This window comes from Metarhizium robertsii (assembly GCF_000187425.2).
Source record: "Metarhizium robertsii ARSEF 23 chromosome Unknown MAA_Scf_1, whole genome shotgun sequence".
NCBI lineage: Eukaryota > Fungi > Ascomycota > Sordariomycetes > Hypocreales > Clavicipitaceae > Metarhizium > Metarhizium robertsii.
The window spans coordinates 4,554,591-4,578,581 of NW_011942149.1; the positions used below are offsets into that span (position 1 = coordinate 4,554,591).

The following is a 23,991-nucleotide window of genomic DNA, read 5'->3' on the forward strand; positions in this document are numbered from 1 at the left end:
AGACTGTCTCCTGAATCTTGTAATGGACAAATTATCTTGGTACATATAAGAACTTGGACCAAGATACGGCATCGTAGATGCTTGCGTAGGACTACAACGATTCCATTGAGTCGAGTTAGCCACGAAAGCCACAGGTTTAGCTGCTCCTTCCACATTTGACGGTGACAAACTTGACGGTCGAGAGAAAGAACAGCATTTCTTCTTGCGTGGTCATGATTGGTTCCCTTTCCGTGAATCTAGTGGAAGCATATGCGTGCGTGATCCCCTCTTCCTTTCCCCCGCTTCATTTCATCTTGTCACAACCTTGATCGCATTACGACAACAGACGGATAATTAATTATCACCTAAAGATTCACAACGCTTCACCTGTGCTTGATTGGATTCACCAGCCTCTACTTAGTTGGCAATTTGATTCAAATTATCAAGGTATGATAAATCTGGATGTTTCTGCCCTAGACAATCACATTCCTGTCATTTGGCTAGCTCGGGCGGGTGATTCAATACCGCAGCAACGAAACATGGCACCCAACATATCTCTGGAATGCTGTGTGAAAGGGCCGCGGTATTTCCATTTTATAGACCTCTGTCTCCTTAAACAGCCCGTACAGTGTATTCAATCGACCTGTGGACTTTATATCAAACCAATTCTGCAACTTGTTCTCACTTGCAATGCACTTAATATGAACTTGCATATGGTATTAGTTCATTGGATTTCCTGGCTAACGTATAGTTCAGGGTATCCGAACTCGATAGGGACCTCAAAAAGTGGAATTCGGCAAAATTTCCCAGGGAAAGACAACAATTTGACTGACCGTTGGCGTAAGAAAGCGGTTATCTTCGACGCATCCACCACACTCTCGAAAATCGAAACCACTCTTGAATCCCTGCCAGCAAACATATCTGCGACAACTCCGGATCCGGATCAAGAGTCTACCTTGGTTAAAGATTATCTCAAAGAATCGAAATTTGTGGGAGTAAAGACACCTACTGAATCGAGCACTACTACCTATGCTTTGCCAAACATCAGCTACAAGAAGCCACCTACTGCAGGCAATATCGTGACATACCTAAACACTTCACGGAAAGAAAAAGGAGAACGGCCCTTGAGCAAGCTTTCCTCGACACAAACAACTCTGCTAATACCAACGGCCACGGGCATATTTAGGAATTTTACCCAAGCAATAGCCTCCACCATGGCATCACAAGACATATTTGCTAAGCCCGTAGATACCAAAGCGCCGCCGTCCAGAATCCCTGTCCGCAACGATCATCCAGTGCGTCGCAAGGGAATTCAATCGCAGGCGCCTCTACAGACCAACAAGTTTTATTCCAATTTTTTCTTAGGTGACCAAAGATGTCCGAGTTTTACATTCCCATATTCTGTAGCATGGGCCGGCGGGAAGGGTGTAAGCGCTAGTTGGGGAATGTCTTGTTCACATATCGAGGAACACCAAAGAGTATTCGGCGAAGTGAAGTTTGATGGGGCTTCTTCCTTTTATCTGAACCCAATTGGTATTCAGTCAATGGTTATATCCGCCAAGGAACTTGGAGAGGAAACAACTCTTTCGATGGACAGCATCACAGCATTTTCTGCAAGGGTCCATCTAAGCAAGAACGAGACAGCGCAACCAGCCATATCTTTTCCATTGGTCCAAGGAATGGCATACATTACGGCACAATTTGATGGCTCGGTGCCCTTGATCCAATCGGGTGTGTTCTTCAAGGCTGTCAGCCGCGTAACAACCAATCCCAAGGAACATGTCACAAAATACAACTTTCACCTAGAAGATGGAACAACGTGGAGGGTATATGCATGGAGAACTAAAGGCGAGGAGCTGGATCTGAAGGTCATAAATAACAACAGGGCCGAATCAAAATCTCCTTTCTACGGCATACTGCAAGTCTGCAAAGATCCCGGCAGCAAGGGCTCTGAAGATCTATTCGATGATGGAGCAGGAGTCTATCCCGTAACACTTGAATTATCAGGATCAGTATTTGGGCAAGAGGGCTCGTACTCTTTCAAGTTCCAGAAAAACGGACACCAACTAGGCCATCTTTATATGTTTGCCTTACCCCATCATCTTTCGTCTTTCAACGGTGAAACAATGAAGCGGGTTCAGGAGGTGCGTCTTCAATCGACCACGAAAGGTGTTGCCACTTTGGTGAAGGGTACTGAATGGGCAATGGTCGAGCGTCATATGCCCACAGAGATGGACTTTGCCCCCTGGCACCCGGAAAATGGGTCCATGAAAGAGTTATCCAGCGAGGCCAAAGGTATAATTCGCGCTGCGGCCGCCAAGGAATTGTCACAAAACATTGCCGCACAAACCAACTTGGACTCCATGTACTTCAGCGGAAAGGTGAGACTTCCTATATCCCATTAGCAATGTTCAATATCTAAGTGAGGTCATCCAGGCGCTTGTTAAATTCGCGACAATTTTGTATGTTGTTCACGAACTACTGGGCGACGAGGCATTGGCGAAAGCAGGGTTAGGTCAATTGGAAGCGGCCTTTGGAACCTTTGCCGCCAACAAGCAGAAGTATCCCCTGGTACACGAAAGCAAGTATCCCATTTTGAGTTTGATGGCTATGAGTACTTACTGACAGCAAGATTTTGTAGCTGCTTGGGGAGGGATAGTCTCGTCAGCAAGTTACAAGACGGGCGACGACGCAGTTGACTTCGGAAATACCTACTATAACGACCATCACTTCCACTACGGTTACCATATCCTCGCCGCAGCTACTATTGGATATCTTGATCCAGAATGGGTCAATGCGAACCGTGACTACGTGAATTTGTTGGTCCGCGACGTTGCAAACCCCAGTGAAGATGACAAGTTCTTTCCTTTATGGCGCAGCTTTGACTGGTATCATGGTCACAGCTGGGCTCATGGTCTTTATGCCGCCATGGATGGCAAGGTGTGCTGCCCGCATCAAGTCACTTGTTCCACAATGTATCTGACGTCAATTTAGGACCAGGAGTCTAGCTCTGAGGACGTGATGTGTGCCTACGCGCTCAAAATGTGGGGGAGAGTCAGTAAGAACTCTGATCTCGAAATGAGGTGAAGCTGACGTCGCGACGTATTGCAAAATATCAGCAAAGTTAATGCTAACCAGGGCATTTAGGGGAAACCTACAACTGTCCATTATTTCACGGAGCCTGCAAAGCTACTATTTGTACAAGAAAGACAATACAGTGCAACCGCAGCAGTTTATCGGCAACAAAGTGGCGGGAATTCTTTTCGAGAACAAAATTGATCACACGACATACTTTGATCCCAACATTGAGGCTATCCAAGGTATACACATGATACCAATCTTGCCAGCAACACCGTTCGTACGCGATCAAGGGTTCGTCAGGGAGGAATGGGAGGCATTCTTTGACAAAGGGAGAGTGGACAGAATTCGGAACGCCTGGAAAGGAATTATTTACGGTAATTATGCCACTATTGAACCAAAAAAGGCATGGGAGTTTTTCACCTCGCGAGACTTTGACCCTCAATGGCTTGACGGAGGCGCATCCATGACTTGGTTCATGGCATATTCGGCAGGTTTGTCATGATGACACAAGATTCCGAGTTGAACGCTTGCTGACTAGGAAACAGCACTGGGTTGCCTCTGAGGTGTCAAGAAATTGCTTTATTGGGATATACATATTGGTATAGATTAGCGAATCGCGTCAGGCAAGGGCTCATTTGTCTTATTAACATGAGCATGGCTGTAGAAAGTTTGTTTAGATGGGCTCACCGTTGGATTTGCAAAAATAGATGGCAGAGTAGAAAAGGGACTGCGAGGTTGTTTTCTGGAGCAGTGCAAAATTATAGGGTTAAACCATTCCAACTGGTGTGACTCAAGGCTCTGATGCCATTTATTTCTAGAACAGAAACGTAATAGCACGAATCCATTGCAGGCCGACGACGGCAGTGCGATGAGGTTAACATTGGGTCATTTTTTATGAAAGGTGCAATCGTTTGAATTCTCAGAGACGGTCAAGGTTTGATGTCTGGTACGACATGATAGATCAGTTGGTGCTTTAGGAAGTCACAGACTCGCAGCTGGCTGTGCGTGTTCCAAAAGAGCACCTATGTACAGTCGAGTCGGAGCACGGGTGGTGACGGGGTGACACAGCCTCATTTGACACGAGTTCATCCAGAATCAAAGCGATGCTGCCAAATCTGACTAATGGAGCTGGGAGCTGGGAGCGATGAGCCACACGGTTAGGGGATTTAGGCCCCTGCTCCCCAAGGAGCTTATTTTCTACTTTATTTGGAGTTTGGGAGGCTTCAACGGCCGGCTAAGTGCATAGCCTGCCTAAGTACAGGTACCTTGGGGCGGAGTAAAATGTTTGAGAGTACGGGAGTATGGGGTACCGAGGTATATGGGCCGCCATGGTTGGCCTGGGCCCTTGGCTCTGAGCCTCTCAAGCCATGAAGGGTCTGATGATGGATGGGTGCCGTGCCATTGGAGGGGGAGAGAGTAAAAAATTAAAAATTGAAAATTAATGGCCGGCCCTGCAAAGAGCAGATAATGTATCAACAAACGCCTCGACAAGCATTGCGAAAAACGAGGCACAAAGTGGCTGCGCCCAAGGCATAGCCATGGCTGCTGCTCAAGTGGTCGTACTCTACGGAGTAGACTGTCCCCGATGGCCGGGACTGCTTGAACTTGATAGATGATGTCTGGTACTTGAGTGTGAACTCGGCAGTTAAATGACGCAGTTGGGAGACCGAGAGGTCGCAAACCAAGGACAAGATTTGGTTGCTGCAAGCTGATGTCAGTGACGCAAATTAACATTGAAGACTCTCTTTTTTGGCGTCGAGGGGCGCGAGGCAGCCCACGAGGCGGCAAAGATGCGCTGGGACCCTTGTCAAGGCCACGAGTGGGTACGGAGTTGTCGTCCAATTGATTCATCAATTGACCCCCAAACTTGGACGCGAGGCGGTACAGCCGGAAGCTCGCAAACACGTCGACGTCAACCGTAGGGGTCGTACTACAGCATTTGCCTCTTGGCGGCGACGACGACGCAAACCAAAACTATGACTGGCGCGGCCTGTCTGGTGTGTGAATTTACCACCTCCGAGGATGGTTGAGATGTCGACGGTGTGACGTTGGAAGGAGGCCTCCAAGACTGGCCAGGGACCGGTGACAAGGACCAGGGGCCCGGGGCCACTTTCTCGCATGCAGCTGCAAGGCCAAGACACGATCGCGTGAGATGGGTCAAGCTGTTTGTTGCGAGGGCGATGGACCGACAGCACTTGAGTGGAGGAGGCGGCGGCGGCTTGCAACCTCGACCAAACAGCAGCCGCTGCAGCAGCCACGCTATGCCTGAAACGTGAAGCTCCAGTCATGTCTGGTCGCGACTAAGGCATTTGGGAGCTGCTGCTAGCTGTGATGCTCGCCTAGCTCCCAGTTAGCTCGCCGCCAGCTCCACGAAACACCGTCAAGCAATTGATTGAGGACTCGCTCTTTTATGAGCCTCATGTTCCTCCTCCACCAACGCCGACACCACCCAAACATCCATATCAACGTCCATCGTCACGTCAACCACGCCGCTTTGTTGGCCTTCATTTCCGCCCTCCCACCCCCAAACGTCTGAGCACGAGCAACATTGAACACGATCCATTGTGCCGCTATCCTAGCCGTCTTCCCCCCGGTTGATCCCACCCACACTCTGCTGTATAGAGGTTGTCTGTCTGGAGCTCTGAGATCAAACCTCAAAACCTCATCGCGAACAAAGGCCCCCTGCTCTCCTCCTCTACGTCGGCCAATTCGAGGCAACCAAAGCAATGGTCTTTGGCGGGTTGTGTAAGTTCGGTCTCAGTTCTCATCATTGTCATAGCCACCACCATCATGGCCAGTACATGTATTCCGCCTCTTCCGCGGCAGCGTGTTCAAAGACCGTCCACCGGCCCTCCAACTCCCGACTTGGTGATGCGAAATGCTCGTGATACTCACCATCATGGCCGGGCCTCCCAGTCTTGTTGCTGTCCAGGTCCAGGGCGATGGCACTGGCCTCTGTCGTGTTTGTTGGACCGGTCCATGCCTGAAACCATGGCCACGATTGTTCTTTTCGAGATGCCCTCGTTTCAAACAACCCCGTTCCCCATCCACACACCCTCACTTCACCTGCCTCTCACTGGACGCCACAAAAATAGACTACTGGCGCCAGATACCCGGATGTTCATCAGAATGTCCAGAAATGCTTGGTTATTACCTAGGTAGTAGTTATCACGCCTCCTACCTTATCCCTTCGTCACTCCCCACCTGCAAATACATCTACACGTACTATTCCTCTCGACTCTTTGCCTGCTCCCTGTCAATACCCCAACGTCTCGCTCCATTTTTTTGTATCCTCCCGCACCCTGGCAGCTTTTGGTGGCCCTTGGTCAGGTTTACGTTCTCGCCCTTCCCTTTCGTTCTCACACCTAGTGTATTTCTCGACAGTTGTTCGCTGTCGCCAGAGACACCAAGGCTCGTCTCCAATCTCTCACGAGCTTTCTCAATCCCTGTGTCCCTCGCGAGCGTTGCTTTACCCCGATACTATCGGCAAGAGCAGCTCGGCATCTCGTTTCTCCCCCGTCCTCCTCCAGTCAAGGACGGTCTCGACCAACCTCGAAAGCCGTGCACGAATCGAGAAGCTGTGGCAGTAGTTTGTCTACTGTTTCAAATCGGCAGTCAGTTGATGCTAATTCACATTTGCTTATACCGCAGTCAACCAGTCGTCCAAAAAGCTCTATCGCCAAATGTCTTCCAGATCTAATCGCTTTGCCAACGAGCAAACGCCGCTAATTAATGGCGAGTCTGCTTCGTCCGCTCAGGCTGGCAATCATACTCAGCACCGGCACAAAACCGGCGTCAGGACCTTTCTATTTGATAGAGAGCATACTCCTGGAAATGACAGCGAATCAATCGCGGTGCGTAGCGCCGCGTATACCTGGCATATCACCAAAGTGACCCTCCTGAGCGGTAAGTCTCTCCCCAGTACGGCCTAGAATTGACTCTATGTATTTATATATCGAGGTTGATTGCCTATTATGGCTGTCTCTCCGCTGTACTTACGACTAACCTGCTCACGATGCGTAGGCTATGTCAACTTCCTCCTCGTAATGGTCCCTATCGGCATCGTGGCTGGCGCGCTCAACTGGAACCCAACCGCCGTCTTCACCATCAACTTCTTTGCCATCATCCCACTTGCTGCGGTTCTCTCCTTTGCCACCGAAATGCTTGCGAGTAAATTGGGCCAGGCCATGGGCGGCTTGCTGAACGCAACATTTGGAAACGCTGTGGAATTGATTGTATGTGCCATCTATGTGGTTCTCGGCTTGCATCTGAGGAAGCAAATACATCAGAGCTGACTATTCTTATCATATTACAGGTCAGCATTGTCGCCCTGAAAGATGGTCAGATTGTGGTCGTGCAGTCATCAATGCTTGGTTCCATCTTGTCCAACTTGCTTCTTGTTATGGGGATGTGCTTCCTTTTTGGTGGATTAGTACACCGAGGCACCAATGGAGACGGCAGGGAGCAGTCTTTCTCCGCCGCCGTCGCCCAGACCACATGCTCCCTCATGACGCTATCCTCTGCCTCTCTTGTCATTCCCGCAGCCGTAAGTAGTATATTGCGCCAGTCGTGGTACCTGTTCAAGGCCCTCTGTTGCTGACTCTGTCTTTTAGCTCTATGCTGTCCTAGCTCAGAACGGATCGCAAGACAAGAATAGTAGCATTCTGATTCTGTCACGAGGCACTGCCATTATTCTGTTGCTACTTTATATCATGTACCTCGTATTCCAACTGCGAACCCACAGCAACCTTTTTGATGAAGAAACTCAACAAGAAGGCGAGGAGGAGGAAGAAGCCAGCATAGGACCTGTTGCTGCCGGCATAGTTCTGGTTGTTGTTACGGTCCTGGTGGCCATTTGCGCCGAGTACCTCGTCGGAAGCATCGATGATATAGTCGAGAGTGCGAATATCAGCAAGGCGTTTATTGGTCTGATTCTGATTCCTATCGTTGGCAACGCTGCTGAGCACGTCACTGCTGTGGTTGTGGCCCTCCGCGACAAGATGGACCTCGCTATGGCTGTTGCCATTGGCTCTAGCATCCAGATTGCTCTTGGTGTTACTCCTTTCCTGGTCATTGTTGGATGGATTATCGGGCAGCCAATGTCGTTGCACTTTGAGACTTGTAAGCTTCGTCCCTGGCAACACCCCTATCATTCTTTAAAAATAGGAATAATGCTGATAACATGTCTAGTCCAAACCGTCGCATTTGCCGTATCGGTTCTAGTCGTCACGTACACCGTCCAAGATGGCAAATCGAATTATCTCGAAGGAGCTATGCTTTTGGGTTTATACCTTATTATCGCTGTCGCCTTTTACGCCACGCCCAGCGACGCCTTTGACGGGAGCTTTGCTCAATTACTGGGTAAATCCTCATAATGGTCACAATCCAAAATGCGTCCAGCAAATTTGAATATAGTGGCGGGAAAAGAAGTCTTTGAATACGTTATAATTCTGCCAAGACTATGTATTATTATTTTTTTTGTTGACGAAATCAGGGTTTGGGTAGGGGGTTAAAAAACTAGGAAGTGCAGAAACGCTGTCAACTTTTGGCTCGGTGCCATGGCTCTACGCCGCCATGTCTAGCTCGCTCGACGGGGTTTTCTTTGTGTTTGTGCGGTTGTCGAATGACAACTGAGTTTTTTTTTGTATTACGGCGTTGAGGCATCAAATATATTTTCTTGTCCAGTCACATTGGCCATGAAATGCTTCCTCTATAGATACATGTTGTCTATACGTGTTGCCATTAAAATCCAAACCATAAATATTGTCATGGCCAAACAGCCTAGGCAGTTGGCTTCGACATTGGCGCAATAATGCCCTGTTTCATGAGAACCCTTGGCTTTGTGCTATCCTGGAAGGTTTCCTTGGTCATCCATTCCGGCCCGACAGGTAATCTAAGCGACCTCTCATATTGGGCCCTCGACTCAAAAGGATGAGGGAGCTGGGTCGCGAGGTAGCGATCATTCTACGTTGCATTGTCTTGTTAGTCCGACTGCTTCCCAGGCAAGATGCCGTAATGAAATGACGCGATAAACGGTCGGCGGGGAATTTGGGGGGGGGGGGGGCAACAACTGTACCTTTTTGATCCTCTTCTCATTGATAATCACCTTGTCCAGCTTGGCGTCCTTCCTGTCCTTCTTCTTGATGCCCTCTACTTTTGTTAGGAAGCGGCCCTGGTGCCTCTTTTTCTCGCGATTGCTGACGCCGTCGCCGACCCAGGACCCCCAGCCCGGAAGGGTGTTGTCGATGACCTTGTCGTCGTCTGCTTCGGCGATTTCGCCCTTTTCGCGGGCGAACTCGGTGACGACGTCATCTCCTGCAAAGGCGCGTGCCACGAGGGCCTGGTCCCGGATGGCGAGGGGCATGTGCTGTTCTGCTTCGGAGTCATCTTCGTCGCTATCGTTTTTGCGGTTGTCGCTGTCGCGGTTGCTGTTGCTGTTTGTGGGCTTGGATTTTGGCTGCGAGGCGACGAGGACGTTGGCGCTCAGATCGAGGTCTTCGCCGCGCAAGGGGGCGGATTTCTTGCGCCGCGTTTCGCCGCGTGACCAGGCGCCTGTTGTGGAGGATGAAGGTTCTGGTGGCTGCTTCGTGGTGGAGGTGGTGTTGTTGATGATGATGTCGACGTCTGTATCTTGGGGCCCTGGCACTCGGCTGCGTTTGGGCGCACGGGTTGATGTGTCGAGGGCGGGTTTGGCGGATGAGTCTGCTGTGCCGTAGCTTCTGCGGCCGACTTCGTCGTCGGCTTGCATGTCGTCGGAGTCGTCTGCCGTGTCGCCATCCAGGTCGCGGCGGATTTGACGAATCATGTCGTCATTTGCTTGTTTCTTGGCCGCTTCGGCCTTCTGCATGAATTTCATGCTCATCAGTTTTGACTGAGGCTCGTCGTCGTCCTCTTCCAGCTCCCTTAGCTGGCGTCGAATATCGTCCTCGTCATCACTGCCCGAACTACTGGTTGCATCGGAGTCAGAGTCGCCGTCGACGCCCGCCTTGCCTTCTTTTCGTCGACGAAGCTCTTCGTCCTTTCTTGCCATTTCTGTCAAGCCGGTGCGGAAGTCCTCGTCCCAGACGGCACGCTTCGTCTTGGATCCAATCTTGGCCCATTTGCTCTCCTTGTGCCGCTGGCCAACACGTTCTAAGGCGCGTCGACGGTCCTGTGCTTCTCTCTCCTCTTCGGAGTCAATCTCTCCGGCTTCCTCCATAGCTTCCTTGGCAGCCATTTCGTCGCGTTCCCGTTGTTTTCGGTGAACTCTGTGATATGCTTTGCTCTTGATCTTTTTGATGCGCTTAGCTCGCTTTGCTTCTCTGGAATTGAGTTCTCGCTCCATTCGTTTTCGGGCCAGGACTTCTTTTCGTGAGAGCAAGTTACCCTCGTCGTCGTACTCTTGAGGTTTGGGCTTGGGCTCCTTGTTCATAGAAAGACCGCTCTGTTCCATGATAGACATGATGGCAGATTCGAGCTCGTTGCTGGGCTTGGCTGAGCTGAGAGGCTGAATCTCCGAAGTGTCAAGGCCGGCCGTGGCTGAATTTTGAGGAAGCGGAAACACGATATGCTCGGCTCTGCGGTTCTGCTTGACAGTTTCCGTCCATCTATCTAGGGTCTCATTGGTCTTTTCGTATGCAACGCTTCGGTCCAGCCGACCTTGCTCCCGTCGGGAGAGTGGCACAGCCAATTTCTGAGCGACACCGGGTCGCTTCTCTTTGGCTTCCTTGTTCATCAGCTTGAGGGACTTTTTCATTAATGGATCATTCAGTCCTGAGAGACCCAAGTCTTTGAGAGAAAGCTTTTCCCCGGCGCTCGACTTTGTTTTGTCGTTATCATCATTTTCGCCACCGTACTGTGAAATGAGTCCCTTCAACGCATTCAATTTTTCGGGGTCAGCTTCGGCATCATCATCGTCTTCACTTTCGTCATCGTCAGACTCAGAATCCTCCTCCGACTCGTCTCCGTCCTCTTCTGAATCCCCAGAGCCAGATTCGTCGTCCGCCTCGGGCTCGTCATCTGATTCCTCCTTCCACTGATCCAGAGCGGTCGCCAAATCAATAGCATCTGCACCAAGAGTTTCTCCTTCGTCATCATTCGAGTCATCTTCCGAGTCGTCATCCTTCTGTTAGATCATTAGCAGAACCCACGTATGTCGTACAACTTTCCAGTAACGTACAGGCTTCGACTTGCTGCCTCGGAATGAATACTCCTCAAATTTCTCATTGTCACTATCTCCAAATGCATCATCGCTCTCTATTTCAGAATCGTCGTCGTCGTCCCTCAAACCGCCCAAGCGCCATTCATTGCCTTCACTGTCACTGCCATCCTCGCCGTCGTCATCTGCCCGTGATGGACCCTTGGCTTTCTTTCTTCGGGGCTGCTCTTCCTCATCTTCGTCTTCGTCTTCGTCCTCGCCAGCCTCGTCTCGTCCATGTTTTCTCTCAATTTCGGCATCGAGTTCCCTTGCTCGCGGCGTTCTCTTGTATTTCGTGGGGTACATATCCTGCGCAATTCCAAAGGCATTGAGAGCATTCTTCTGCGACCTCGCCTTGGAGCCCTTTTTCCCGCCCGCTTTGGCCTTGGGCGCGGCCATTAATGACCGGCCATGCGATTGTCGTCCCGGCATTTTTTTTTTCGGAAACGAATGGCCGTTCTGTTTTTGTCCTTGTAATTGTGGCGACTATTTTGGTGGCAGTAGTGAAGAAAGACTCTTGCACCAATTTTCTGCCGGCCTTAAAAAAATTGGCGGTGAGCAGCCAATATTTGGCGGGGACCCTTGGGTCGCGGTCCCACCTATCAGCTCACTCTTATTTCCGCCTGCGTTCATGTTCGGCATCTGGAACCACGGACTTTTCCTCCGAATACCCGTCGACCATCGCACCTCTGTCTTCTTGTCGCTGGTTGCCATCAGCGTCACGGCAGCATGGCTCTCATTGTTCCTGGAATAAGGAGGGTAGCCCTACAGGCTCCCTCCAGGTTCTTCGTCTGCAACCAATGCCTCCGACAAACCGCTGCGTCACGGCCACGGTTCGCATCGCGCATTCTGAATGTCGTACGATCTCGAAGCTTTGCGGACGCGAAACCCACGACGCCGCTGGGAACAATGGCCGACCATGTTGCTTCCCGATCTGCATCTATGCACGCCCAGGAACTCTCCAAGACGGCTTTACCTAAAACCAACCCCAAGAGTGTGGCATATTGGTTGATTGGTAGCGCCGTCAGTGTGTTTGGCATCGTCGTCTGGGGAGGTCTGACGAGATTGACTGAATCTGGGTACGCAACATCAGCCCATTACTACCTCGGTAAATGTTCACAAGCATGATTCGTCTAACATGCAATCAAATTGTAGACTTAGCATCACGGAATGGCGTCCCGTTACCGGTTCACTACCTCCCATGTCTCAACAAGACTGGGACTCCGAATTCGAGAAATACCGAGCGTCCCCGGAATTCAAGCTTCTCAACCCACACATGACGATTGATGAATTCAAAAAGATCTACTTTATGGAATGGGCACATCGTGTCTGGGGCCGCTTCATTGGATTATCCTTCGTCCTACCCACCGTGTACCTCATCGCCCGCCGGAGAGTCACCACCAAGATGGCCTTCAACCTCGTAGGCATATCCGCCCTCATTGGCTTCCAAGGCTTTATCGGCTGGTGGATGGTCAAGTCCGGTCTAAAGGACGACTTGTTCGCCCCCGGCTCGCACCCTCGCGTCTCGCAATACCGCCTCACTGCACATCTGGCCACCGCATTCGTCTGCTACTCGTGGATGCTCCTCTCCGGCCTGGCTATCCTCCGCACGCACCGACTCCTTGCCGACCCCAAAGCCGCCATGTCGGCGCTTCGGGCCCTCCAGAACCCTGCGCTGAATGCCTTCCGCCGCTCCGTCTTTGCACTTGCAACCCTCACCTTCATCACCATCATGTCTGGAGCCCTGGTTGCCGGCCTCGACGCGGGCCTCATCTACAATGAATTCCCCAAGATGGGTCTAGGCCTGACACCACCGAAAGCCGAGCTCTGGGACAAATTTTACTGCCGCAAGGAAGATGGCTCTGACCTCTGGTGGCGCAACATACTCGAGAACCCCAGCACCGTGCAAATGGACCATCGTATTCTCGCCGTTTCGACGTTCTGTGCCATTTTGGCCCTCTTTGCCTACTCCCGGACGGGTCGTGTCGCTGCCGCTCTGCCCAAGGATGCAAAAAAGGGAGCTACAGGCCTAGTTCATCTTGCTTCCATGCAGGTTGCCCTCGGTATATCCACGCTGATTTACATGGTGCCGATCCCCCTGGCCGCAGCTCACCAGGCTGGTAGCCTCGCTGTCCTGACAGGCGCCCTGGTCCTGGCACATCGGCTGAGAGTACCCAGGCCAACGCTGCGCATGATTGAGCAGCGACTAAAGCAGCTCAAGCAATAATCAACCAGGCAGCGCTTGAAAATGTATTAATATTGTACAAGTAAAAGAACGAGGCAACATCGTTATAGAATAAAGGGGGAACAAAAAGACGGGTGGGTGCACATAGATACCGGGTTGGTTACGTCGTCTCTCGACTCAATTTTCTTTCTCTAGATTCATGTGTCCCACAAAATAGAATGTATTTGCATTAAAGTCTTGGTTCTCGTTAACATGCGTACCCACCCGCCCAGTATGCAGACGAACCTAATTCTGAAAGAAAAATGAAAATAGAACCGAAGGCTTGGAAAATTCTAACTCAAAACTTTTGTTGTTCATACTAACACATCATGAGCAGCTGCAGAAGCCGCCAAAATGAAATGGTTCCTTATTCATTACAATGTCCGCGGATCGTATAAATGGGTAAATTCATCGAACTTTTCTCTGGGTCTTTTCTCCCAGCTCCGTTTTGGATTTTGTTCTTCAACCACGCCTCCATGGTCAGAAATGTTCGCTCTTGGCAGTCCCTTTAGCATCTTGCTGCTATAGAGGCTACCTTAGCAGGTCATTGCTCCATGTACATGTCTCCACGTACCTGTTGCATCATGGACATGTCACTACCATGCATATGATTTCCCTGCATTGCCATGTTCATATTTGGCATTGACCTAGTCATTGTCATAGCTGACCGGCCAACAGGACTCGCCGCTCCATTTTGCATCATGAACCGCATGTCTGGTGAAGCTCCTTGTTGTTGGACAAGCCCTCGGGTCCGTGGGACTTCAAGCGCCGCAGTTTGTTGCATTGGTGCGTGGGCATGCTTTGCTGGAGAGGCATTCATAATGGCAAAGCTATCGTCGTCTTCCATCTCGGCATCCGCATCCTGATCGCTGACATCATCGTTTTGATCCCCTTCTTCCTCCTCCGCGATCGATGGTGGTCCAGTGGTACTGGTGGATGGGGCCGTGTTTTCGCTGATAGGTCCGGACGTACTAGCTGTGGACAGTCTCTTTTCGCTAGGGTTATTGGCTTGAGCTGGAGGTTGATTGTTTGGTTGTTGTTGCTGCTGCTGCATCGTCTGAGACAGACCTTGCGATTGTGAACTCGATGGACTATTCAAGTTGACTGATGTTTGAGCTGGTTGATCCAATGGCCGTTGTGCACTCATTCCACTCGAGGTTACACGAGTCGACATAATTACGTTCTTCCACCTTTCAATCGACTTGGCGACAACTGTTGCGATATCCACGTGGCGGTCCTCCATGTCAAAGCCGACACTCTTGCCACCTCTCACGCCTTGCTCATATGCATAACTAATCACGTCGCGATCTATCGGGATAGTCGACGGTGACAGAAGCTTGAACTCGCGGGGCTGTTGCAGGCGATTCAGCTGATCAATCTGCATCTTTAAGTGTGCATTCTCTTGTTTCAATCGATGCTGCTGCTCCTTTATGATTTCCATTTCCTTGTGCTTCCTGCCAACCCCACGCGCAAGTTCTAGGATCCAAAGCTCTTGTTGCCGCTGCCCGGGCAGCGAATCCCACACAGCATATGCGGACTGCAGGTGTTCTTCCACCTGCCTCTCTAAATTTTCCGCTGTTTTCTCGGCCTTTTTAACAGCGTCACGGGTGTCTTTCTGCAAATGCCCTGTTGGGGGGTAAGCGAGTTCCTCAGACGCCGCGGTTGTGGCAGCTGCACACGTCACTTTCCAAGCTCTGAACTCCTCATTGAAGTATGACCTCAAGGCTTTAAACTCTCGCTGCCCCGGAGATTGCACGGACCAAGATGTAGACGTAGGATGCTGTGTAGAAGAAAACAGGGTTGGCGGCGGATGCAAGCACTGTAGTGTAAGAGCTGGAAAGTCGAGAGAGAGGGGATCAAAACCAAATGGCATGGAGCTATTATCAATGTGTTGCCTATAAATGTTAGAGCGTAATTCTGGAAAGTTGGTCTCATTTTACAGGAACAAGACAGACACATACTTGGCTGCCCTCCACGAGCCCAGAAGCTCTCGCAGGGCAAGTTCTGCAGCTCGGGCGTTGTCCATAGCATCTGACAGCTTCTGCTTCATATCGAATTGGGCCTTTTGGACTGCTTGCTTGCTTACTGTCCTTTGCATTGGCGGGCGTTTCGCTGGTTCTGATCCGGCATCCCCATCCCAAGAGCCCTTGGAGGGAATATCATTGATGACGCCAGTAGCTTCCCACCTCGGCACAAAGGGGAACTTGCTAAAAGACGAGTCAGCTGCATAAGTGCCGTCTTTCGGCATGGGGGCAGCACCCATTGGCTCAATCTCTTGGTTGGAAGCTTCCCGTTTCGGGACAGGTCTTGGTGTTCCAGCGGGAGTCGAATCCTTGCGCGCACCGAGAGAGCCACGGGCTTGCCGCCTCGTAATGCCTCCTCGCAGCTTCCGTATAGCTTCCACATCGTGAAGGCCATCTGGTGGTTTGGGATTCTTTTCTTTGATGTAGAGGTCGAGATGCCGGCCGAGCGAAGAGGAAGTAAAAGCTTGCTTGCAATAAGGACACTTCTTGTCCTTGGGCGCACTGAGCTTGGCGGGGGTCGTTTCGGAATTTTGGGACGCCATATCAGCTCCCATGCTGCCAACAGCAGGCCAGCTTGGTGGTGTGGAATTCGAGGAGCAGGGGCTGAGAGGTCTGGGTGCAACGAACGCAGGACTGATAGTCGGGAAAATACTATATCACCAAGATGTGAAATTATAAAAAGCTCGTCGGGGCGAAACTGAAGAGCCGGTCTCTGCCATGGAGAGGTTTCCGCCGAGTAGCATAAGGAGCGTCTGTATAGATTAGAGGATTTGGGGGGTTGATAACGAGCGAATGTACGTGTGGGGTGGAAGGGGAAAGCAACAGCTCCAGGACTGGAGAGAATAAGAAGCTCTGTTGTCAGGAGTGTGACGGCATCGGCATCGAGGTTTCACGCAGGGCCACGGAGAAGAGAAATCCGCAGTGAAGGCCTGCTTCTCTCATGAGAGAGGGACAAAAGGAGTTGGAAGAGGAGCGAACGGGGGAAAGGGATCGTGGGAGCCTGCACAATTATTTTTTTTTCCCCTCCCAAAGCAAAGCTTCCGTTGTGAACTCAGGGGTGGAACCGGATGGGGAGACGGATTGATGGGATGCATACGGAGTACATACGGGGAACTGGGATCAATCTCTGGACTGCACAGGATGCGTCAAGTGCAACACGCAGCCAACGCCGCCGGGTGCTGCTGCTGGCTGAGAGCATGGCGAGCGCAGGCAGGCGCAGGCGCAGGCGTCAACTGGTCAGGCCTGGTCTAGTCTAGCGGTGCAGCTTGAGGCGTCCAGCGCACCAGGCAAAATACTCCAGTGGGCGCCTCGGCGGGCACAAGGTGACCTGCGCCAGTTCAATGTTCCCTTCAAATGTTGAGTGCCGACGTTTGGGGCCTCTCAGAGGCTCTCACATGGGCAGCTGCGGCCGCCTGAGCTCCAGAGGCTGAGCTCCACATGTCAACCTCAAACTTCGAAATGCCAACTTGTTACCCGTAGGTGAGTCCCTTTTTGTGTGCCCGTGTCCGCATTCCTCAGGCCCCTAACCAAAGAATGTCTCGCAGTCGTCTTGTGCCGTGTTGGAATCTAGAGAGATATAGCAAGTTGTGCCACAGACCGCCGTCATGGTTGAAACTTGTCCTCGATTACTCGGTATTAACTGATGGCGAATATAGGTCGATAGGATTGGACCCGTACACGAGAACAACACCTGCAACTTGACAGAAAAGCCCACTCGACCCCCATGTACGGAGCACCGTATAGTAAGAATTCGCATTTGGGCCGGATGCGACATCAATCCGCGTCTAGTTGAAAAACCCCTGGTCAGTGGTGAGTGGTGGCTCGGCCTCTTTGACGTCCAAGATAGAAATGAGAATGTGGATTTCTTTAACTTTCGTTATGGCATATCTAGGTATACAGCCAGGTTTGCCCGGACCAAGATTGCAAAAGCAATTCAGCAAACTATGTTCCTCAACTCGACGCAGACGTTGACAGCAACACCGACAACTTGTTACTTGACATTTTGAAGACAAAGAAGGCGACCTCATTTCAGCGCGTGTACGGAGTACTTGTGCTTGTTCTCCAACTCGAGTATCATTCCTCCCATGCACAGACTGGTCGCACGGTTGGCCGCAGCAGACCATGCTTAACCTGGCACATTGCTGCGTCCTGGTGCAGACCTGGCTTACAGTGGAGAGACACCATGCCTCCATTTGCAAGGTGCTCCGAGTCTAGAAAGGCAAGCAGACAAAAGCAGCCAAGGTCTTCAAAGACAGATTACACGAAGAATATGAGCCAAACCCTGGTGTATTGGTGATCAAGAAACATGGCACTTCCAAGCTCGACGAGGGATGGAAAAAGGTCAGCCATCGGCCTAATAGCCAATAGCTCCAGGTGCTTGACGGGTTGGTGCTCGGGGCCAAGGCAGATGGCTTGTGGTGGGTGGCGGAATGCGGATAGTGGAACTTGATCCGTTCGGGTGCCGCATGGCGTCTCATACCACCAGACAGCATTCAAGTTGCTGCTTGAGTTGAGCTGTCGTTGCCACACGTCATGCATCCTGCTGGGCTTCAAATGTTCTCTGAAAGTGCTGTCACTCCGACATCCATGTCCGAAGCTCCAGGTCCAGCAGCGGAGACGCTGGCCTGGCGTCAGAGCGCTTAAGGCCTAGCGCCAGCCCGTCAGGTCCATCAGGACCCCGTCATTTCAACTCGCTGGCACTCTCGTCTCTAGTATCGCGTCTGGTACCTGGCACTTGCCCACCCAGGAGCTCTAACCGTCGACCCCCAAGCGACCCCCAAGCGACCCTCATCGATTCCACTCATGGGGCAATCGCTTCTGACCGGCGCCTTCCGCTATTAAAAGTGCCAGCGGTTGGCCACGGTTGGCCACTCATGGGCCGTTCTAGAGCCCCAGAATCGTGCTCACAGGCCGCAATTGCCTGATATCTGATTTGACTCCATCCCAAACCCATGATCAATTAATTATCCATGGGAAAAGACTTACCCGCCTGGAAGCTTCTTATATACTACTAGCTTCCAGACGTTGCACATTACATACGACGCCAGCCCAGTCGACCACCGACTTTCACTTGCACGGCAAGTTAATTGGGAGCCCAGAACGAACGAACAAGCAAGGTATGGACGTTTCGTCCCATGAGCCCGTGACTCTCTGTATCCAACGTACCGAGTACTGGGTCTGTGATCGACCCGTTGTAGTCCTGTGCCAAAGTCCCATATTGACATAGTCTAGCCAGCCAGCCCTGGGTGCTATTTGCCCAGCCTACGTCCCAAGTCTCGTCTAGATGGCGTGTATCCTCGCTTTGGAACTACCAAGAGATTCGAAAAGCGGCTTGGAGCCGATGCCAGGCTCTCGAGTTGCCTGACTAGGTATTCAACGTTTTGCTGGTGGCATTGAACACAACCATCGATTACAACATCAAACTTCATTCTAGGTAGCACATAGCTGGCAACTGCGCAGGCAAGGCACCACGCATCTCTTGTTCGACACTAAAACTCCGAACAAGTAGTTATTTCTACGTCTGCCGCTTGCTGGATCCTCGGGCCGCCGTCGAGGCTTGTGAGGCTGACCACCGTGGCGGCGCTATTTACACTCCTTTTAGTGTGTTAGACCGAGATGTGGCTGGCACAGTCCTTGCCCAAGTCGAGATCAACAGAGATCCGACGCTCAGGGGCCAATGGTTTCGGGAGATCAGGCTTGTGGTCGCTTTTGCCATTTATTCCTTCCGGCTCTTTTATCTTGGCTAATCCATCCTGCTGGAGGGGTCCAATGTCTAGGACGATGAATCCAGGACGGGGTGTGCCTGTCAAAATTCCCAGGATGATCGCCCAAAAGAAACCCTTGAATGGGAAGAAAAGGAGTATTCTCGGCACCGCGGAGCCAAGGGTCCATGTCTCAATCGTCGTTTGTCTCTCTTCTCTTGAGCTCAACCCTGTAAAGGTGCTGCTGCATGTCCAGGGTTCGCTGTTGTCACTCTGACCGTGAACAGTGGACCTGTTGTATTTGACTGGAATGCGGATATGGTCGGGTTGTCTTCACCAACATTTCAACTATGAACGGAAGTTTGGAAGAAGATCTATCGATGATCAGGCTGTTATTTCATCTTGAATGCTTTCATGGCCGGCGCCCATCGCCAATCTCAGATCATTTATCTTGTTTATGTTTTTGGCAGGCGACGTTGGTTTGACGCAGCCACAACCAACCCTAGCTTTGCGAGAAAAATCTAATCTCATCCAGCCGCTCTTCAGATTCCCCTGTCGAGCATCAAAGTAGCCAATGGGATCCCTGTATTAGTTCCCATCCCCGACGTTGGCAAAAGGGCAAGAGGAAGAAGGAAAAGGCAACCTCAAATCTATTGCACCGAAGTCTGGTTAGATCAAGCGATCAGACAGTACGGGGTACTACGCCTATGTACATATGGGCCGTGAGCACATTCAGCCACTCTGTCTCTACCTGTTACACTCTCCAGATTAAAGGCGATAACACCTGCTCACCAAGCCATAGGCTTCAGATATCCAAGCTCCTAGGGGGCTTGCCCGTTGGCGAACGGGCCCACGGCTGGGTCTTGTTGCCATTTCATTTTGCCCTAGTTCCACCGTCTTGTCTCTGATTGACTAGTTTGACAGGACTTTGTGTCGATGTAATAAATAGTAGTAGGTGACTACAGTGGTTCACCGTACATGGATGGCACCGACCAAGACCGAACATGCAGGCACAACGCACATCGCGTAGTCCTATGCGTCTCCATGTCCCGGGTTCAAAGGAGAGAGAATCCAGACTGAAACCCACAATTTTCTTACAGCTGTGGCTCCTCGTAATGGCTATCGCGGCCGCCCTCTCATCAAACGGCATGGAACACACACATAATGAGACCAGAAGACTTGTTGTGGTACTCGGTACTGTACTTTATCCCCAGCTCTAGTGCTTCAAAATGGGCAAAAGCCCTCAGCATCATCTTGGTGCAACGTTGTCTCCCAAGAGGTCGTACTCGCAGCTGACATGACCACCAATATGCGAGCAAATGGCACAGCTACATGAAGGTGTCTGAGAAGTGATCTGCTCCTGATCAGCGCCATGGGCTAGACAAATGGTCTCTTCTCGTGCCGCCGTTGAGAGGCAGGGCCTGCATCAATATGCGCGCTTGGCTCCAAGCCACACAGCTTTACATTGCGCCGCAAAGCAGACGAATTTTCTTGAATACTGAAAAAAAAAATGCAAGGCTTGACTAACAAAAGCCGACCCCTATGTACAGTCGGCGAGATAATCCATCCGTCTGTCACAACTGCCAGCATATCAAATGTATTGCGTGTGCGCCTTGCCTTGGTCGTGGGATTTGGGAATTGGAACATGTGATTGCGGAAAGACAGGTAGCCAAGGGCTTTATCTGCAGCTTCTGGATTGCTATGTGTGTTGAGTTTACGGGTTGGTGTCTTGACTTGCAATGAAGGTAAGAAAGACACGATTCCAATATCCTGCACGGCCATATGTGCATACAAAGCGTCGTGCCTATTTTACACTTTTGAAAAAAAGGTTTGTACTACCCTAACGAGGCCGAATTTTGTTGCGACGTCTCACTTTGATTCAATAATTTCTTACATCATTTCTTTTCAAGGGCTGACATGTCGTTATCTATCTACACATCCACCGTGTTTCTTTGCTTGGCTCGAGGTGGCAAGAATGACACCAAGTGAGGGAATAATCATAAACAGGCAAGGGTCGCCCAAGTTGGGCGCGGCGCAGTTCAGATACTTGGCCTCATTTTTTTCGACTCTGCAGCGCACTATCACGTGTCGAGATGCAGGGTATTCCGAACCAGGCAACAGTTGGCGTTGCTACGTACAATTCGAACAGGGCTCTCCCCTTGGCGACGCATGTTGTAATTATCATCACTGACGGAAAGAGCTTTGGTCACGAGGCCATGGGCGGTTTAAGCTGTCATCCAAGACGTCAGACACGGCAAAGTCGTGGATAGCAGTGCTATTTCATGTACAGTCGGTGTATTATGTATATACAAGACAATGTCCCAGAACAAGTACCCAGCAGAACAAAGAACTCCTGTGCTGCGAACCGAGGCTGTCATGAGTCATGCGTTATGCGTTATTTCCAAATCAAATATGTACCAGAAAACGAAAGCAACCCTACGTGACGGCAAGTATATCCGCAAAACCCAAAGGCAGCGACTTTCTTGTTTCCTTGCCCTGGTCCCATCCAACTCCTTGTTTATCTCATTGTACAGACTCATGCCCTTCCTGTTCTCTTTACCCCTGACTTGGCACGGCCTACCTAGGCTCCAACGACGCCGCCGGCCCCTGGACCTCCAATAAAGAAGTAGCTTCCCCAGTCCGACCCCGAGTTCCAGACCGCCGACAGGTTATACCTACTCTGGTCGCTTATGACGACGCCGCGACTCCCATTATAGTTCTGAAACGTGTCCTTCATGTCGTAGTAGGCAATCTTCCTCAAGTAGGCGGCGTACCCGAAGCCCTTGTCGGGGAACTCGCCGCTCCCCATGTCAGTGGTGGTCATTTCGTCCTCGCTGTTGTAGATCTCGCCGTAGAAGTTGATCTGGTCCGAGTGGTGGTCCAGAGTGTCGGCCGGGTCCACGCCCCTGGAGAACAGGCTCCCGGGGTAGTAGCCGACGAACCTGCCCAGCGTGTGCAGCCACCAGTTCCCCCGGTAGTAGTAGAAGCCAATGTCGGCCTCGTACCTGTCGCCGCCGACGGTGGCGAGCGGCGCGAACGCGACGCCCGGATAGATCTCGCCGTCGTACTGCACCCAGCCGGCGACGTCGCGGTTCCAGCCGCACACGTCGTCCCCGTACGACTCGTAGTTGTTGGTCGTGTAGAAGGAGAACAGGTGCGGGGCGGCGACCTGGTCGGGGTAGTTGATCCATCCGGCCTCGACGGTCTGGCTCTTGGGCGGGGTGCCGGCGTGGGCGGCGTCGTTGCGGATGACGGCGACCTGCAGCAGGGAGAAGTCCGAGGGGCGCTGCACAAAGGCCTTGAAGATGCTGTAGGTGGCGGTTCCGCCGTGGTTGCTGGCGTTCTGCGCCGTGCTCGCGTACCAGTGCGTCCCTTGGTGGGAGCGCGCGGACACGGCTGCCGCGGCGGCGTTGTCGCCGGGGCGGGGGAGCCGTTTCATCGGCATGGTGGGGCCATGGGCCCGGAGGATCGGCACTGTTCCGGCGGGCCCGGCGTCCGCGGGCCTGATGGCAGCCACCACGGCCGCGTCCTGCCGGGTGGGTGCGCGCTTGAGGAGGGACGGCGGCGGCGGCTGCGCGATTTCGCCCTGCGACGAGATGGGCACCCAGTCGAGGGTTTGGCCGCCGGGCGTGGTTGTGGTTTTGACGATGGGCAGGCCGTGGCCCGGCGGTGCTGGGGGGAGCGGTCCCGGGGCGGCCAGGCCGACGAGGGCCAGGGCCGGGAGGATGGAGGTTTTCATGGCGCTGCTGGGAACGAGAGAAATAATATATACATGTACTGCAAGTATATACACGAAGCTTAAGGATAGACGATGCCAGAATTGAACACTGGGCATGGGTTTTATACTCTGCTTGAGCGAGTTTGTGAGGCATGGAGCATTCCTGTGTACGCCGTTTCGTCGTGGCAGATGACCCTTTGCTAGAGCTCAACTGACCGCCAACCACCCATGAAGCTGCAACATGACTACGTAGTCGATTTTCGATGGTCAGGCTACAGATCAAACATCCCAGGCCGACCGAGTTCATTGTACCCCGTCTTCCTGTCTCGGAAAGCCGCGAAGCAGATGTATTTCTTTGGATGCAGCCTTCACTCGGATGCTTTTTTGTTTGGAGCGAATCCGCTTACTCCCCAGGGAACTTGGACCGTACGTGTAGCTGGAGGATTCTTAAAGACTGCCTCGGGAGAAGGTTGAGACGGGACTTTAGCGGTGCCCTTGGCTACATGTCGGCATGTTTTACCTGAAGCGCGTCCAAGGTTTGGCCGCCCGCAAGCAGAGCCATGGGCTGCGATGCGATATCTTACTACAAAATGCCCCTCTTTGTAGATTGATTACTCAAAGGAGAGCCCAGACAATACAACACGTTTTGGAGTCCACCTTCTTGGGCCATGTCATCTCCGTGGGTAGTGTCTCACCTGCGCCACCTCGGCGATTTCAACAAGCGCCTCAATCCCAGAGGTCTGGCGGCGATGACAAGTCGATCCAGCTCACCCACGGCAAATGATGGGCTTGGATGCCTTTTCCCTATGGACTGGTAGCACGGGGAAGCTGCTGCCTCGTCCTTGTGCAGCCATTCGGTCCTATCAGACCCCCCATCTATTGGGTCCAAGTTTGTCGACACCAAGACTCAGCTCAGCTGCTCCGCATTCCGTCTTCGCGGTAGTGTACACAATTCCAGCCAAGTCGAAAGTGTCTTTCACACATTGTCTGTTGACGCAATCAATCACCTGGTCTCGCCTCGCCGCATCGCGTGGACACCCCGTCTGTCGATCCCAAAGAAAAATCTGAAACAAGAACTGGCCGTTGAG

The 23,991-nt window shown here is 51.8% G+C and overlaps 6 protein-coding genes across 6 annotated transcripts; 3 read left to right on the forward strand and 3 right to left on the reverse strand.

Annotated features, from left to right (window-relative positions):
* Positions 1-1,193: 1,193 nt before the first annotated feature.
* Positions 1,194-3,622, forward strand: MAA_10709 (nicotinamide N-methyltransferase; the record flags this gene model as incomplete). The annotated part of the gene is made up of 6 exons (XM_011412427.1): positions 1,194-2,360; positions 2,416-2,550; positions 2,608-2,919; positions 2,974-3,062; positions 3,127-3,551; positions 3,606-3,622. The coding sequence occupies 6 exons, from the start codon at positions 1,194-1,196 to the stop codon at positions 3,620-3,622; spliced, it is 2,145 nt and encodes a 714-aa protein (XP_011410729.1).
* Positions 3,623-6,743: 3,121 nt separating this feature from the next.
* MAA_02171 (Calcium/proton exchanger) lies at positions 6,744-8,435 on the forward strand (the record flags this gene model as incomplete). Its single annotated transcript, XM_007820169.1, has 5 exons — positions 6,744-6,966; positions 7,084-7,295; positions 7,376-7,606; positions 7,674-8,181; positions 8,251-8,435. 5 exons carry the CDS (start codon positions 6,744-6,746, stop codon positions 8,433-8,435), a joined length of 1,359 nt encoding a protein of 452 aa, XP_007818360.1.
* A 406-nt stretch (positions 8,436-8,841) lies between these two features.
* On the reverse strand, positions 8,842-11,668 carry MAA_02170 (small nucleolar ribonucleoprotein complex subunit Utp14; the record flags this gene model as incomplete). The annotated part of the gene is made up of 3 exons (XM_007820168.2): positions 8,842-9,024; positions 9,137-11,164; positions 11,219-11,668. 3 exons carry the CDS (start codon positions 11,666-11,668, stop codon positions 8,842-8,844), a joined length of 2,661 nt encoding a protein of 886 aa, XP_007818359.2.
* Positions 11,669-11,965: 297 nt separating this feature from the next.
* Positions 11,966-13,463, forward strand: MAA_02169 (Heme A synthase/Protoheme IX farnesyltransferase; the record flags this gene model as incomplete). Its single annotated transcript, XM_007820167.2, has 2 exons — positions 11,966-12,315; positions 12,392-13,463. The coding sequence occupies 2 exons, from the start codon at positions 11,966-11,968 to the stop codon at positions 13,461-13,463; spliced, it is 1,422 nt and encodes a 473-aa protein (XP_007818358.2).
* A 541-nt stretch (positions 13,464-14,004) lies between these two features.
* Positions 14,005-16,038, reverse strand: MAA_02168 (uncharacterized protein; the record flags this gene model as incomplete). Its single annotated transcript, XM_007820166.1, has 2 exons — positions 14,005-15,355; positions 15,422-16,038. The coding sequence occupies 2 exons, from the start codon at positions 16,036-16,038 to the stop codon at positions 14,005-14,007; spliced, it is 1,968 nt and encodes a 655-aa protein (XP_007818357.1).
* Positions 16,039-21,766: 5,728 nt separating this feature from the next.
* MAA_02167 (Glucoamylase, putative) lies at positions 21,767-22,924 on the reverse strand (the record flags this gene model as incomplete). Its single annotated transcript, XM_007820165.2, has 1 exon — positions 21,767-22,924. The coding sequence occupies one exon, from the start codon at positions 22,922-22,924 to the stop codon at positions 21,767-21,769; it is 1,158 nt and encodes a 385-aa protein (XP_007818356.2).
* Positions 22,925-23,991: the final 1,067 nt, after the last annotated feature.